The sequence below is a fragment of the Nelumbo lutea genome, chromosome 2 (genome assembly GCF_056320005.1).
Source record: "Nelumbo lutea isolate HS-2025 chromosome 2, American lotus-T2T, whole genome shotgun sequence".
Lineage (NCBI taxonomy): Eukaryota > Viridiplantae > Streptophyta > Magnoliopsida > Proteales > Nelumbonaceae > Nelumbo > Nelumbo lutea.
The window spans coordinates 20,019,661-20,037,883 of record NC_142685.1 but is presented as its reverse complement, the minus strand read 5'-3'; the positions used below and the strand labels follow the sequence as shown (position 1 = coordinate 20,037,883).

The window sequence follows — 18,223 nt, the reverse complement described above, 5'->3', positions numbered from 1 at the left end:
TTGCTTTCCTTCGTACATATTGTTTTTGCTTTCCTTTCGGCAATACACTATTGGTTTTGTGAACCCGTTTCGTCAAGTGGGTGAAGAAGACAATCAAAATGAGTCAAATGTGACCCATTTTCAATCAGCCTGCTTAGATCAGTTATGATGTGGATTATTGGGTTAAGTTTTAAAACTTACTTGTATTTACACTAATAACTAACATGGTGACATGATGACATTGTTCTTTTGAGACTGAGAGAGGCATAAAGAGACATTTATAATTTGTTTTCCCAATATACCATGCATTGAATGGTAAGCATACCCTTCCCATCATTTGTATATTTTATTTATTTATTTATTTTTGTTTTGCAATTATAACTTTGCAGGTTATTGAATTTGAATAGGACAAATCTATAATTAGATTGGAATCAAAATAAAAACAAAAGAGAAGAAAAAGAGATACCTAGAGAAATTTTAGATATTATGGTTTTTCATTTTATATTTTCTTTTTGATATTCTATACTACACATTAGGAATTGGTGGAGTTGGATTGGGTACAAGTGAGGAACCATAATAAATATTACATCAAAACAAAACTAATTATACTAATTAAACATGTTAAGTTGTATTAACATGATATTATAATTTAAATTTCCATCTAATTATAACCCACAATTTATTTAGAATGTTTCCTTTATAAAATTTTAAAATTAATTATTAAATGTTTTTAAAATTTTAAATAATTTTATAAAATTAAATTAATAACATAATTTTACTTAATAAAATAAATTATAAATTTAATTAATACAATTATTATTCAAATTAAAAATTAAAATTTTATTTATAATTCACTAATAGAATATTATTTATTAATTAAAAATTATCATTAACAAAATTCAAACTTAAAATTCCATTCACTATAAATTATTTTAATATAATCATAGTTCTTTTAATTATTTTTAAAATATTAATGAACTCCAAAACTTATATATGCATTAATTTAAATCTCATTTTAAATTTATTAGTTATTCTTTAATCAATTAAACTTAAAATTTTTAATATAATTATTTTAAATAAAGTTTGAAATGCTATAGACAACTTTTACATTAATTTGGTTCAATAAAGCCCATGCATCGGATGGGTCCCCATTAATTTACCCTTAAAATTTAACTTTTAGGCTGCGTTTGGAAATGATGCAAATAAGAGTGAATGCAAATACGTAGAGTGTAAAACAGTCTATATAAATTGCAAAATTAGGTTAGTTTTATATTAACAAATTTACCTTCTTACCAAACAGACTTTTAGCTGTAATGGATGCAAACATGAATTCCAACAAAGCATATGCCCTTTTTTTTTATCAAAGTCAACTTAAATACAAATTTACCTATTTTTTATTAATATACTTTTACATCGTATTATCAATGTAAATATGTATTAGAAAATGTATTTTCTGTCATTTGTCAATGCATAAATATAATGTTATTGTCAAATATAAGCAAAAATAAATCAAAGTGCAAATTTACCCTGAATCGAGATTTACACTCCATTTGCATCATTTCCAAATGAAGCCTTATAAATTACACAAAAACCAAGACAAATATCTGATTTGATTTGTGTGTTATAGATGAAAAATAATAACTGCAGAGCCTGAAACCTTAACCCAATCTAAGAATTTTCAGGCCGAGCTGAAAACAATCACCCTCAGTGATATGGCCAGACGCTTAATTGGCGTGCATCTGCTCTGTCCCTAATCGACACAATACCCCACTCAATCCACAATCCACTTAGAGAGCTAAGAGGACCAGGTCTATCTCTTTTTTATAAATTATAATTGCTAAACAGCTTATAGTGGCACTGACACCGACAGTATTACATAATTATACAACTGTCAAGTAGAGAGAGAGATTCCATCATCAATGTTTACGCGTTGAGAAACCGAGTAGATTTCCTTCTCTAACCATCATGGCCCATAGATTGCTAGAACAGAGAGACAGCTTTTGATTTTACTCGTCTATCTCATAGTCTATCTCATTGGATGTCGTCTATTTTCTTGGTCTTTTCCTCTTCTTTCCTTTCTGAACAATACTTTGGATTAGGGATAATGACATATATGGAACCGGTCTAATAGCACAATATAGAGAGCACTTCCTGATTAAGATCAATAGGAGTTTGCTATTTTTATTTTCCAATTGGTACATTGGCTGGCAGCCTGGCATTCACCCAAGGCCAAAAAAAAAACTTTCATTAGTATGATTGATTCATTTATGGGCGTTAGTATATATTGATTGTAATGATAATATCACCAAGCATGTATTGGGAATATCTCCTGACGATGTCTCATTATTTCTGGTATTTATTATCGAGAGGTGTTTTCATTTTTTAATATACGGTGGGAATGTGCTGCGGGATGTTATGGGAAGTTGGGGGCTGATTTGAACCCTAAATACTTGGAAACATAAATCCATCTAAAATGGACTTGTTGTAGAGGTGTCAATGCAAATGAAAATAAGCCTTTTCTTTTTCTTTTCTTTTTTTTTTTTGTGTCGGGGGGAGGGGATTTAAGATAAGAAAGAAACATTTTAAGATTTGAAGAACTATAACTCATTTCTAATTTTAGGAAAAATCCATGCTGCTAGAAAGATATGATACTAGAAGGCTCTTGACCGATTAATATCAAAATACCACCTGATTGGTTACCACTGTTACGATAATGGTGTTGCAAGTTTTTCCATATGATAGTAAGATATATTCTGACAATCCCTTGTGAATTTTGATGAATGCCACTTAATTGGTTATCACTTCTATGATACTGATCGATTGGTTATAAGGTTTTCTAGTTTTTCTACTATGGTTTCTAAAACTGACCCGGAGACCGAACCGGTCAGGAGTCCGGTTACCGGGTCAAACGGTCCGACCGTTCTAACCGAACGCTTGGCCCGTTCTGACAAAAAATAAAAAACGGTCAAAACTGTTCGAATGATTGACTACCCGGTTTAGTGGTTCACCAACCAAAATCAATGGTTTTGGGGGAAAATCTGATTTTCGAAAACCACTATCTGTTTTAGGTAATCAATTTACCCATTCAAAATCAAGACAATTTAAAATCTAAATACTTTATTAGCGCCGGACGCCAGCTTGAGAGGGATGAAGGGTTGATCTTTAGAGTTCAGACAATCATTTTGGGCTCTCCGAGGTTTTTTCTATACATATTTTATAAGGCTTTACAGGTGGGCCCCACCTCGCAAAGCCCCCTGCATGAAAGCTCTCCCAAACGGGCACTTAATTTGTCTCAACTACGTGCCACCTTGTTTCCCTGCCCATGAACCATGATTATGCTAATGCTCTCACGGCATGATGATATAATGACTCTAATGCTTGGTGCCTACGTTCCTCACAAGGTTCAAAGTATTAATACACCCTTATACGACGAAAGGGGTGTATTGATACCAATATTTTAAAAACTAGGGGTGTTCATGGTTCGATTAACTGAATCATAGGCTTTTTTAAACCAAACTGGTATTATTGGTTTTTGGAAAAGCGATAACTGAAACTGAATCGAAATCAATCGATTAATTGGTTGACCAGTTTGGTTAACCGTCAGCTCGGCCTATCGATTTTTTAGTTTTTTATTTTTTATAATATATATTATAAATATATATATAAATATATAATAAAAATTATAAATATGTATAAAATATTATATTTTAAATAATAAATAATATATCATATTATATATATATATATATATATATATATATATATATATTTGTATATGTAATGCATCTTTATTAATTTATAATATATAAAATATATATAATATACAAATATATAGAAATATATGTATACTAATCGGTTCGGTTAACTGTTGGTTTTCTATATTGGTTAGCCAAAATCGTACCAGTACCTTTTGTTTTTTAAAAACACTGAATTGAAACTGAACCGACTGGTTCAGTTAACCGATTTTTTTGTTCGATTTCGGTCGGTTTGGTTTTTCGATTTTTTTTGCTCACCTTATTAAAAACTAACTTTGGAATTGGAACTGTTCTGACCACCAGCTTTTGGGTTCAGTTTGAATAGACGACTTGTTCTAACAAAAATTTTAAAAATAAAAAAAAATAATTAAAATAAAATGGCCAAAGCCATTGAACGGGTCAACGGTTCAACCGCCTGAACCAACGGGTCATTGACTAATTCAACAGCTATTGGCCAGGAACCGATTTAGGGTAAAATGGAACTGATTGCATGGACGATTCCTAGGCTGAATGGTCCAACTGTCCAAGTCAACAATAGTTGACTGATACTGATCTAAATTTTGACCTTGGTTCCTCAGCCAATTATCGGTCATCCTTTGGTAATAACCCCACGATGCATATTTTAATCACTAGGGATAAGTGGACTGCAATCCACCTCAGAAATCTGAATTGTAACCCCTCCTATAAACTGCATCCTGCTCTTGAATTTGGCATCAATCCACGGGCAGGAATCAATCCACCCCTATAAATCCTAGCTCCACCCTAGGGGTGGACTGAGGGAGCTCCACTAGAAGACTTGGTCAATTTTAGCCACATGCAGGGGTATAGAGGTGTTCATGGGTCAGGTTGGGTCGGTTTGAGTCATTTTCTTCAACCGACCCGACCTAGTTGGTTTACTTATTGACTAAACCGAAACCAACCGACCTTGAAGCAAAACTGACCCAAACATGAATGGTCGGTTTGGGTCAGTTTATTGGTTTAGTTGGTTTTTATATATGTAATATCTATTTATATTTAAGTTTATTTCTTTTTAGTTTTTATGCAAAATCAAAATATATATTTAAATCGATTAGTTTTTTATGCAAAACTGAATTTTTTGTCAATATATATTTAAATTTATACAAAACTAAATTAAATATTGTACAATTGTATTATATTTGTATTGGTTTTATGTTTTTATCATGAATAACCATTTTTCAAAATTCAAACAAAATACAAATAAAATATATCAACATTCAACATATAAGATAGGGACTAGTTAATAATTACTTAAACATATAGGATCTCAGACCCTCTGGTTGACCATGTGTTGAATCTGGCAATCAATATCAACTCTGAATTGGGTGAGATCAGATTGGTGCCCCACATGCACATCTCAGCATGCTTTAGGAACATCTCATGTACTTGTCACGGGGAATTGAGATCTGCTCCTTATGGAGCACGCCTCACAGCCACATTCCATCCTGAATTGGAAACATGTCTATGAATAATAAATACAAATAGATGTTCTCGATGTGCGGCCAGAACATGGTGTGAAACGCTCTATGAGTAGATCCGAACTCGTCATAGGGAGATGTTCCCAATACATAGTAGCCATCTGTTTTTTTTTTTTTAAATGGTGCCCATAGAAGGAGAACCTGTAAATAGAACCACAGGATTTTTTTTTGGAAACTCGAATCAGAGGAATTAGAAAACTCCATTTATGCCCAAAACTTACTTGGCATGTGGTTAATTCGTGTGTCAATAACCCGACTAGCATATTCAAAGAGATAGAGATTGTTGTTAGTGAGGTTTGGGTATCGGCAAAAACAGCTGATTAACATCCTTGTTTCAGCCTAATGGGCTTGATACACTCACAGATAGATATATTTTTTAATGGGTGAATGTGTAATTTGCATACAAATTATAAATTATAATTGGATCATGTCCTAGCGCATCCATCCAATCCATCTCAAAACATTCCATCCAATCCTAGCGCTTCCCAAGCATATCAGAAACTCTCAATAGATTTCTTATAATTGAATTTCTGAGTTTTTCATTCATGTCCAGAAGTACAAAAAGAAACAAGGGAACGCAGCAGTGAGTCAGTGAGTGAGATTACTGGTAAGTCGTGAACTTGTAGCAATTCTGCAGCTAGACCATGAACCGCATGTTCTGAATCTCCTGATACTAGTAAAGTCTAGACCCTAAAACTTATCCGTTGTATCAGAAACACAGTAAGAGTGAACAATACATGTCCAAAAAAAAAAAAATACAAGCACATTATCAAAATATGGAACATGGTGACTGCTGGACTTGAAAATTCTCTATCATCAAAATTTTATACCTCAATTCAGTTTCCTTCCTCAGCTTATTTGATAACAACCCAAAACCGATTCACTCTCTATCTATGAAGAAAAATACAAGAAAACACAATTCAAAAATGCAAAGTTCCCTCCATAAAATTAAAATGCAAAAGCATGCAATGTAAACTGCTGCAGAAACTCACCTGCAACCGAGCTTTGATATCTCCCACAGTGATCAATAGGAACAAACGAGAAACACTCCAAACTGTCAAATAGACATGGAATAACAACTCAGAGAGATTTTACTCTGGAAGTATCTGCTCATTGTCTGCATCTCCCTCTTCCTCTATTTTAGGCTTCGATGGAGCTTGCCCAGCTCCAGGAGCTTGCTTCTTCTTGATTCCACTCACTATGTCATCAATCCTCAGAAGCATACAAGCAGCCTCGATTGCTGTCTTGAATGTTTGTGCCTTCACATTATATGCATCCCATATCTAAAATTGTACCCAAGTACATTGAGAAGTTAACAAGGCTCAATACCACATGGAGAAAAAATGGGAATTGATTAAAGAACAGGAATATGACTTCACACCTTTTTCTCTTTCATATATATTATAGCACCAGTGTTCCCATCAATACCAATCCATGGGTTCTCACCATTTGCATGCTGCAGAAACAAATCCACCACTTTCCAGAAAATCATTTATTTTACCATATCCTTAAAGCTAAGAAATTTAACTTCATTAACGAGTGAATAAAAGGCCAAAGTGCAGCTTTACATTGTACCACCCCACTCCGAAAGATCTAGTTGCAGCTTTTACTTTACCTTGCCTTGCAGGGCAGTCATTGTCCGTATCACATTCACCCTACAATTCTGGGCCAGAGTTCGTGGAATTGCTTCAAAGGCTATTGCTGCAGCTTCATAAGGCCACTGTTTGATTATTCAAAAACACAGGCATAAGCTTGGAACCAGAATAAACACCCATAATAAAGAAATAAGAAAGTTAATTTGCAATTCTTCCAAAGTAGATGTTTCAACTCCCTTAAGCATACTTGTATGACTAGGACAAGCTTTTCATAGCTCTCGCACATGATTTACCAAAGCCAGGCATTTGCCCGATTCATGGCAATTTCAGACATACAACTAACAGTACTCCATGCACAGATTATGTATTTATGTTGGGGCCAGAGGGTTACTAGTCAGTGTTAAGAGGAATTGATGATGGGATCTGATCCCAAGTACAAATCTCCCCAAACTTTACAAGCTAGCTAGTATGCAAATATTATAAATAAATCTAGCAAAAAAACTCAGATTTTCCATCAAATAGTTACATTTATAAATACCATAGTTTATCTTTTCAATGCCTTCAACAGAAGAGCTCTTCTGCTTCAAAGTAGCAGATACAGTTAACTCTGAAGCACCCCCACCAGGAACAAGTTTTGGATTTTTAATAATGTTTCGTGCTACAGACATGGCGTCCTGTAGAAGTACATTGCCATTCGGCATAACATTTTGGAACAAAAATAAGGTCAGTTCTAATAAAATTGTGGAACATGAAAGATAATTGCTAGCAAACAAGTTTATGCAATTACTGAATTCTTTGCCCTATGGAGATGATGAAACACATGAAAAGACACTGCAAGATAAGGTTGACATGTCTTTTCATGGCTCCTACTTTGTAGGGCAAAGAAAACAAACAGTTGCATAAATTCACTTTTATTGGCATTTCTCCATAAATAAAATTCTGCAAAGCAACTAAAATGGTACTTGTAGATTCCTTTCAACTTCATTCAGCAGGTCCTTGCTGGCACCTCTTAAAAGAACTGTACAAGCTTTAGGGGCAAAAGACTCATTTCCAATCTTCCTAACTTCAAAAAGTCCAGCTCCGGTTCCAACATCAGATTCCTGGAGTTCATCTGGTCTGTTGACAACAACTGCTCCACATGCCTTAGCAATCCTATTATTATCAGTTTTTCTCAACCTTCTGATAGCGCTGACTCCCGCTTTTCTCAAGAAATGGCAGGCTAGATCACTAAGTCCCTTTTCTGTAATTACTAAGTCAGGCTTGAATTGCAGAATTTGTGCACAGAGGTTTTCAATGTACTCTTCCTCCATTTTGAGCAAAACTCCCCTGTGAAATCACTTGTCAGAAAATCAAGTAAATTGCAGCTTCTCATGGTATTATCAGAAACATGGAATGTGGACTGTCAATGAAGCAAATTCAGATTGGATGTACCAAGTTTTTTTGCTTAGATTTGAATTCATATATATATATATATATATTGGAAACAGTACCTTCATTAACACAAAATTAAGATACAACTGTCAACCCCTAAAATAGGGTGTTGAGCCCAAGTAATTTGAATTACAAAATTATATTAAAAGAAAAAAAAGAGGCTACACGAAGAAGTCACCCAAGAGAAAAAGGAAAAACAAGCCTTTGCCTAAAGCTCTCCAACTCAAGCCCTCATTCCAACTCACAACACCACAGCCAAAAGAAAGAAAGACAACTCACAAACAATGAAAGCCCAGACAAAGAAACTAAAACCCAACTTAACACCACACAAAACTTCAACCGATTACCCAACAATGCTACCCAGATAGATGCTATCCTTAACTCTTTGCCTCCTTCCTTTAATCCGTTCATCATGAACTATAACATGAACAAGCTGAATGTCAGCTTACAAGAGCTCAGCAATATGTTGCAAAGAGCTGAGGAACTGATTAGAAAGGATGAGCACAGCCATGCTTGTTGAAGCTGGCAAGACAGGCAAGAGAAAAAGGAAGGCAAAGAAGCCTTAGAAGAAAGCCACTAAGAGCAAGAAGCAGAAGAAAGACAAAGCATCGGATGCCTGTCACTTCTGCAAGAAGACCGGCCACTGGAAAAGGAATTGTCCTGCCTACTTGGAATCCAAGAAAGGTAACTTCGAAACTTGTGTTATAGAAACCAATTTGTTGGTAGCTTCTGCTTCCTGGTGTATTGACTCCGGGGCTTCGACTCATGCTTGTAAGTCACTGTAGGGGTTCAAGGTAAGCAGAAGGCTGAGTGAAGGAGAAGTCACACTCTTCTTGGGGACTACTGCAACTGTTGCAGTCGCGGCCATAGGAACCGTGGAATTAATTTTTAGAGAAGGAATAATCGTACTGAAAGACTGTCTTTATGTACAAAATTTAAGGAGAAATTTGATTTCTGGCTCAAAACTGTGTGCAGATGGTTATATTGTCTTCTTTAGTAATACGATTACTGTTAAAAGGAACAACAGATTCATCGCATACGGGGAACTGGAGAACGGTCTCTATGTTCTACATCCTTCTCTAGAAACTAACATAACCGAAACTACGTCGGCTGAAATCCCTAAGAAGAGAGCTCGTGATACAGTTAATCCCACGTGTCTGTGGCATTATCGACTTGGCCACATCGGTGTTGACCGAATCACAAGGTTGGTAAAGGATGGTCCTTTGGATTTTCTAACTGTAGAAGATCTTCCCACCTGTGAGCCTTGCCTACAAGGCAAGATGACGAAACGGCCATTTAACGGTAAGCCTGAAAGATGTACGGGCACACTTGACCTAATACATACTGATGTATGTGGTCCCCTGAGTGTTAGGACACAAAATCAACACGTGTATTTCATCACCTTCACAGATGATTTTTCACGATACGGTTACGTGTACCTAATGAGACACAAGTCTGAATCCTTTGAAAAGTTCAAAGAGTTTAGACAAGAGGTCGAGAAACAGTTAGGGAGAGAAATTAAGGCCCTTCGATCAGATCGAGGTGGCGAGCATCTCTCTGACGAATTCAGGGACTACTTAAAGGACAATGGGATAGTATCACAATTAGCTCCTCCTGCTACACCACAACTTAACGGTGTTTCGGAGAGGAGGAATAGGACCTTATTGGATATGGTCTGGTCGCTTCTCATACACTCAGAGTTACCCACATCCTTTTGGGGTTACGCATTAGAGACTGCGATTTATGTGCTGAATCGGGTTCCAACCAAATCGGTTCCGAATACTCCATATGAACTTTGGACCGGAAAGAAACCAAGTGTCAGACACTTGAAGATTTGGGGTTGTCCAGCACACGTTAAAAGAACGAGTGCAGACAAGTTGGAATCCAAGACCATCCGTTGCCTATTTGTAGGCTAACCAAGAGGCTCTGTAGGTTACCTATTCTATGACCCAAGTGAGCAGAAAGTGTTCTGCAGTCGTAACGCGCAATTCTTGGAAATTGACTATATCCTGGACACCCATCGTCAGGAAGTTGTTCTTGATGAGGAGAGCTCAGGAGCAGTGGGAGATGTCCCACAAGTTCCAGGTAGTGACCAACCTAGAAGATCCACTCGGGTATCCAGGCCACCAGTCCGTTATGGTTATGACCAGGATAGTTACCTGGTGGAAACCTTGACTAGTGAGGAGGATCCCGTGACTTACACGGAAGCTATGTTGGACATAGATTCCCAGAAGTGGGTGGAGGCCATGAGAGCAGAGATGGACTCAATGGAGACCAATGGAGTCTGGACTCTAGTAGATCCGCATCTGCCATTTAAAATTTGTGTCCCGGTTTAAAAGGAGTGGGGCCAACTAGGTAGCGGCAGTTTGAACAGGGCCAGAGTGGAGCTTTGTTCAAATTGGCTGAAAATTAGGAGGAACAAGGGCTTTATTGGTAAAAGACCAGTAAAGAAGGGCATTTCGAAAAAAAAAATGGAAGGGAGGGTCTTCAAAACATCAAGAGGATAACTAGGTCTGGGTAATTGCCAGATTCGGAGGAAAGAAATCCTTGGAAATTCAACGGGTTTAGACTTAGACAAAGCCATGACACAGCAGACATAGTAAAGGATCCAAGTGAGAAAGGTTTTCAAGAAGGGGCAGAGCAAGTGAAAACCCCAGGCCCAGAGGATATTATGCAGATTGATATTACAGAGGGTCAGATTGGGGAGGCAAGTTCATCACCAATGCATGTCCACCTTTCTTAATTGGTGGCAGGGGATCTGTCTACACCAGAAGGGCTGCAGATGGACAACGATGAAGATGGGCTGATTAGTGAAGAAAAGGAACCTGAGCGTGAGAAGGAATTTGGTTTCTGATCAGACAGATGATGAGATATGTACGAAAAACTCTCAACAAGCTGACTTTGAAGGAGGTGCAGGAGACTCAATTGGAGGGGGAAGGGCGGCGGAAGGAAGAGGAAGTCTTCAGCTGACAATAACAAGGGAGGGAAGGCAGAAAAAGTTTATATTAGGAAGAAAAGAGTGATTGGAATTGGCACGAAACCTGAGGGATGAAGCAATAATCCATGAGGTGAATTCAGAGGAAAGGAGAAGGGGGAGGGGGGAAGGGGAGGAAAGGAGCGGTGAGGATCAGGGAAGGTTCATAACAACTGAGAATGGAGAAGTGCCAATTAGCAGGCTAATAGAGAGAGAAGTGGCAGTGGGCAAGTCCCTGGGTCTGTTCTTCTGGGAAGGGGAAGATTTTGCAAGAAAAGCCATCGAGCAGTTTGAAAAAAGAAAGGAGGGAGGAAAAAACAGAAGAGAGGAAAGGGAAGGATAGAAAGTGGGACAAAGAAGGGGGTGAGGAGGAAGTGTTGGGTAAGGATATGTGAAAGAGTCCAGGAGGAGGGGGGAGGGGGGAGGAGGAGGGTGCTGAGCTGGAATGTAAGAGGGCTCAGAGAGAGAAATAGGAGAAGAATAGTGAGAAATCTAATTAGGAGTCAGAAGCCAATGTTAGTTCTGTTACAGGAAGCTAAGCTGGAATCTTTTAATGTTGCTTTGAAGGAGGAGATTTGGGAGAGAAAAGTGGGGAATGGATGGAGTTGAATGCTGAGAAGATGTCAGAAGGTTAGGTCACTTTTTGGGATCCAGGGGTGTTCAGAAAAGCAAAAATAATTTGGAGCTGCATACCATTTGCTGTTTGCTGGATCCTAGGGAATGAAACAGAAGAGTTTTTGAAGATAAATCTAGAAATGCTGAAATTCTTGTGGCTACGGTGGGGAACCCAGATTTTGCTCGTATCAGTAAATCAGATCTGGGGGAGAATTTTTGGAATGTTATTGAATTTTGGTTGTCAGTTTTCAGCTTGTATCTCTAAATCTGTTTTGATTGTGAGGTGCCATCTTGTCACCTCTTGGTCTGTAATTTTTTTTTTGATTAATGAATTTCTTTTTATTCTTCAAAAAGAAAAAGGTTTGGTTCAGCATAGGACTAATCTAGGCCTAACCCTGAGAGTTAGGCCCCCAGCCCCCCATGCCAAGTTTCAATTTAACCCCAGCCTGCAACCCCAAAATCCCACCTTAACACATGTAAAGCTTGGGAAGGGATGGGTCTTGTTCAGAAAGAGCTCACTCAAGTTTTGTCACTACCTCCACAATTGCAACCATTCATAGGAACAAGTACATACACACACACACATGAGAGAGAGAGAGAGAGTATTTGAGCAATAACAGCCATTCAAAGGGAACAATTATGTAGAGATGTGCAAGGGCAGCAATGGTACAGACACTATGAGAGGAAAGGAATGCTAGAATATTCTAGGATAAGGAAGGGAGGAAATTTCTGAATGTGTAATCCATAGGCTAGATTCATGGCTAAAAACTATGCAGCTATTCCTACCTTTCTCCACGGATGAAATCTTAAGGAATTGGGGCTGTGGTAGCGCAAGATTTAGGCCTCATTCCAGTTATTCCCATGGTTGTACTTCTTCCCACAATTCACTTCTTAATAACACAAATTCTTTTAGGAGGCTGCTTGGTGAAATGGGAAAATCTTGGGTTCACAAGTGTGAGAACACAGGCTTAGTGTAATGGGAAAATCCCCATGTTTTCCCATTTAATAAACTATGATACCTGGATATCTGTAAAAGGGTGCTATATCGTTTCAGATACTTTAATTTTTATTTTAAATTTCATATTCAACACCTTGTCCTGTTGTCCAGCTATGCCCCTACTGTATCTAGGTAAAATGAGTAATAAGATGTATACCTCCAGTTTGCACATATAATGGGGTGCCGGCGTGCCGCCTTAACAGTTTTTAAGTTGAAGCAGAAACAATGCAAGCAAAGCACGTGCCTCACCTAGTAGGAATAAGGTCCATAGTTACGCTTAGGCAAGTAAGTGGTTTTCATGGCTGCCTCAAAGCATCAACACAAAGGTTTTATACAGGGCACTCACCTAACTATTTAAACAACTGCCTGAGCAGTTGCATAGGTGACCAAAGTGGCTGGGCAGACATCTTTATACTAGTTTATACTATTTTATTATTAGATTGCTTATAGTATGAAGATACACTTATTAGGGTTCATACAGGGAGCTTACATCCCAATGAAGGATTAGCAAGGAACAGCATGCAGGTGCTCCATTTATTTGTTTATTTTTTACACTAAAACAGGGGCTCTGCATTGTTTGTTTTGGTAACCTGAAACACTAGATACACATATTCGTGTGTATCAGATGTATTGATACTATGAACCATGATGACACTAGTACTTTTTGTGTTGCACTTATAATGCAATTAGCTTACCTCTTCCAGGGAAGAAAAAAATGGCATACCAAATGATGGCAAGGAATTCAGTATTAAAAACTGCTATAGAGCAAGGCTTACCAATCTTCTTCCTTGACCAACTCTGCATTTGTTTGATTCTCTCCCTTCTTGTATTCAAGAAAACAATCTAGAAGAATAATGCGTGGATTCAATATCTTTCTTCTCTTTTTCCAGGTGCAACAACATCTTTGTTAATCATAACCCCTTTGAGAACCCTAGAATCTTCTAACTGGCAACCAGGAACCTTCTCAACCTTTATATATTTTTTAATATCTACCTTGCGCAACCCAGGGCCGACATCCACACCCACTGTCATAGTAGCATCAATTGCTAGATCCTGAAAACCAGGTAACTAAGCTCACCCATTTGAGGGAGAAAATAAAGTGTGGTTGGACCAAAGTAGACTGAAATAATTCTACAACAGTGATAATGATATATGATTTTATAAAAGAAAATTGATAGACAAGTTACTCACAGCAATTAGATCTCCAAACTGACTGGTAAACTTTGTGGCAATGCAACTCTTAACAAGACCCAGCATTGCAGGCCCTGCCAAATGTTAAAGGAGAAAAGTTGGAATACATGTACTATAGTGGAGCTCAATAAAAACAAACTAAGGGCATCAAGGATTTAATGCACAGGATTTTGGATCCACTCTTCCCAAAACCCGAGATAGCCGGAACCAACATTGGGTAATGGCCTTTTTTTATATTGGATAGAAATAAAATGCCAAAGGCAAAGTCCATATCCAGTCCAACCCACCAATAACCTCAGATAGCTGAGACTAAATTTGGGTAATGATCTATAGAGAATTTATGATGGATGATATCGCATACCAATAACAGGGGAGAAACTGTGAATCACATATTGCAACAAAATTAAGGACATAAATAATTAGTTGTAAAAAGTGCCGCTGCAACTTACGGTCATTCACATCAACTGACATAGCAATCTTGTCAAGCACAGCAATAGCATCCTCAAGAGCTTGGTTGTAAGCTGCAACAAGGGGGGGGGGGGGGGGGAAGTTGTAAGGATAATATAAATATCCAATAAAATAAGAAAATCTATCTTCTTTGACTTTGGAACTTACCTCGACAAATAACTGAAGGGTGATAATTCTTCTCAATAAAAGCTTCAGCAACATGAAGCATCTCGCCAGCTTTCCCCAAATTACATTAAAAGGGATGAGCCATGTGATTCACAATAATTTCTTTTCTATTTTAAAAATCAAGGGGAAATGATAATTGCATAACTATTTCCAGAAAAGCAAATACCACCATTATAACGAGTCAAACTTCCAAATTAAGATGAACTACTGACCAAAACTTTACCTAGTTACTCTATTTAAAAGCATAATCAAGTGTTTTCCTAGCTAAGGGAAAAGAGTATAAGCTGCCCTACCCAAACAGGGTGTGCCATGTACATATTACATGCCTGATGGGTGCAAAAAGCATAATGAAAACAGTACCTATTGATTGAATTAAGGTATGTTAACCAGACCCAGAAAAAACAAGCAGCATAGTTGTGTTATTTAGTAGAAGTGTCCAGAAACTATGTACTCGAGTCAATGTACAAAATGCTTGATATAGACCAGGTTATGTCAAATGAATCCCAGCAAAAGTCGGGTCTTTGCAAATTGGGCCAAATACTGCCACTCCTACACATGTGTAAGGAAATAAATTATCTTCCAAAGAACACCTTACTGGAAGGGAGAAACTGAAAAATAACTTCGATTAATTTCTAAAATGTCAATATTTGACTTTCAATTGCAACCCATACATTAAAAACAGTACTGAAATATAGGTAAAAACATACCAAGAATTATTACAGATGGAGTCCCATCCCCAACTTCTTCATCTTGTGTGTGGCTTAGTTCAATCATGGACTGCCATTTCAGATAGGCACATGTTGCACCAAAAGTGAGTTTGGAAATCATGAAATGCTGGGAAGACTTTGATGATTATAACATAAAAGACAAGGAAATCATGACATATTGCAAAAGGAATGGGTATAGTATTATGAACAAAGTCATATGCTGCAAAATAGAACAAAGCAAGGCAAAAAAAAAGGACAGATACCTTGGCAGCTGGGTGAGAAAGGTCCAACTCAAGTAGTATAGCATTTCCATCATTTGTGACCACAATGCCTGGTGAAAAACATAAAGAACACCTCATTAGTTTTGAAACTCCATTAGAAAGAGGTTCATTTAAAGAATCAGTTGTTCAAGGTTCACTTGAAAAAGTGGTTGAAAAGAGAACTCCTTTTTCTATGGATTTCTTGAAAAGAGATTTTCAAATGAGATTTGTGCTGAAATCTAGAAATTCAACTAAAAGATCATGTTGATTTACAACCATTTGCTCTTGATGTGAAAAAGAGATTTTCAAACAGGATAGTGAGTTTACATCAATATTAGTTTGAAGATCTTTCCTGGACTATGTACATTATACCTACCATAATTAATTCAAAGCTTGAGCCAATTTTCCTTATTATAATTATATCTTTAAGGTCCCTTCTAATCAAAATTAATTATTCACAGAGAGTTGTCCCAATTTTCATCCTCAAGTAGTTAATTTGAGGACAAGTTTCTTTCAATTGAGGAGAAAAGGCAGAGAGCTAAAATTCAAAATATCAACTGTCAAAGTTCACTGTTTGGCTAACGAAACGGAAAAAAAAAATCACCCTTTGGCTTGAATTTGATGTAACTAAAAATTTATCAGCCCCAATATCACATGATTTGGACATAAGTTAAGTCATGGCTTATCTTTGGACAATCAACAAATCTCTGGGATTTTTCTAATTTTTTATTATTTGAAAATTTTAGGTATTTTAGGATTTATCCAAGCAGGCTTTTTTAACAAGGTAATATGTGTATATAATAATAAAAAACAAAACAAAAACTGCATATGAGAAGTGTTTTAAAGCACAAAGGAAAGGAGCACTTTGAAGCCTACACCTCACTCAAAACCCAGGTGGGACCCCTTTTTTATGGGTAACAAGAAACTTTGTTAAATATGAAAATAATTGCTATGTACGACTAATGTTTAAACCAGTTACCAGTGGTAGCTAGAAAACGTAAGCCCACATTGTTCCCAAAAACACTTGCTCCCTATCACCCTATGTACCCCTTGTCTAGCAAGAGGGCCAGCCAAGCCATTTGCCAATCTTTGAATCAAAATAAATCTTGTGTTCAAAACTCTTGAAGGCTGCCTGGTGACCCTCATCCTTTGTCTAAACCACCATGAGCCAGGTCTTTTATTTTGCATCCACTATTAGTCCTTGAAACACCTTCCACTTGGAGGTTTGTGATGTTGAGTAACCCGCTGTATCCCAATCAATAAAGTAATGCCAACAGTTCTGCTTTCAGTAAGTTCCCATAGCCCATAGGTCCCGAGTAGATGGCCATGATAGCAGTATAGCACCTTAATAGTTTCTAAACACCCCAAGAAATGGAAGAATGTGCACTAGTGTTGGAAAAGTTAGAAGGAACTAACATTTTTAGAGGCACAGAAGATAGTCTCTGGTGGAAGGAATGTAAGGAGGGCAGATTCACAGTTGTCATTCTACAAAGCATTAAACAAAGAAGTGGGGGGATCAGTCCAGTTAAAAGGAGTTTGGGGGAGTCCAATTCCCCCAAGGGTAGAGGCCTTTGCATGGTTGGTGGCACATGACAGCATTCTCACTACTGATCATCTGAAATCTAGGGGATTTCATATGGCAAGTAGGTGCTATCTATGCACGGAAGAGGAAGAAACTGTGTTCCACTTGTTCTTCTCATGCAGCGTAGCAAGCTTCATATGGAAGTTCTTTTCCTTTTTATTTGGGATGTGCGGCTTCCAGCCTTCTGTTCCAGCAGAAATTTTTGCTCTGTGATCAAAGTTCAGAGGAAGTAAGAAAGCAAGTATTGTTTGGAGATGCATCCCTTTTGCAGTATGTTGGTCTATTTGGAGGGAGAGAAATGGAAGGGTATTCGAGAATAGAGCCAACAATATAGAATACATGGTAGCTTCAGTGTCCAATCTGATATCAGAGTGGGTCCTTGGGCTCCCAGATTTTAATCAAGTCTCCAAAGTTGATTTAAAGGAAAAGTTCTAGGAGTCGTTCGAGTTACAGCCTTGTAATGTAGCTGAATTCTCAGTTTAATGTTTGGTCATGTAATTGATGTACTTGAAGTTGTCGGTCTGTCATCTAGACAACCAACGTGATAGGATGTAACCTTTTCTTTTAATAAATCTTCTTTCTTCTTGATTCTTCAAAAAAAAAAAAACAACTCCTGATGGCTCTGGGTTGCTAAGGCTATAGCCATGAAAGTGTAGTTTTACCCAGTTTACAGGAGGTGGGGTCCAGTCATAGAGAGGTGATTGAACTATAGATGAGGAGTCGGCTATTAGCCCCCACCCCCTTAGTGATATCATTTAACTATAAAATCAGCAAATAGTGTGGAAGTTTTTAGACAATTTGACACCTTGATCAAAATGTTTTCTTGTAGATTTTTCTTTTTGCTTTGTTTTCCATTTTGAAAATTCTAGAGTTCCTTTCTTCCGAAATCATTCATAGAGTGGCTGCCCTTATACACCTCCACATTATCTTGCCTCTTTTTCTACTTTGATTGAAAAAGCTCTTATCAAAAAGGTTTTGAACATCCCTTGGTGGAGTCCAGTCAAAGGG

At 37.3% G+C, this 18,223-nt stretch overlaps 1 protein-coding gene across 1 annotated transcript in view; it reads right to left on the bottom strand.

Annotated features, from left to right (window-relative positions):
- Nucleotides 1-5,901: 5,901 nt before the first annotated feature.
- Nucleotides 5,902-18,223, bottom strand: part of LOC148869017 (T-complex protein 1 subunit gamma-like) — a 36,561-nt gene continuing 24,239 nt past the window's right edge. The window contains 12 exon segments of the mRNA XM_088971650.1: nt 5,902-6,513; nt 6,612-6,686; nt 6,846-6,952; nt 7,376-7,499; nt 7,788-8,151; nt 13,619-13,724; nt 13,727-13,895; nt 14,034-14,107; nt 14,483-14,554; nt 14,649-14,717; nt 15,374-15,443; nt 15,637-15,704. Of these exon segments, the coding sequence (XP_088827776.1) occupies nt 6,322-6,513; nt 6,612-6,686; nt 6,846-6,952; nt 7,376-7,499; nt 7,788-8,151; nt 13,619-13,724; nt 13,727-13,895; nt 14,034-14,107; nt 14,483-14,554; nt 14,649-14,717; nt 15,374-15,443; nt 15,637-15,704 (1,490 nt within the window). The 3' untranslated portion in view covers nt 5,902-6,321.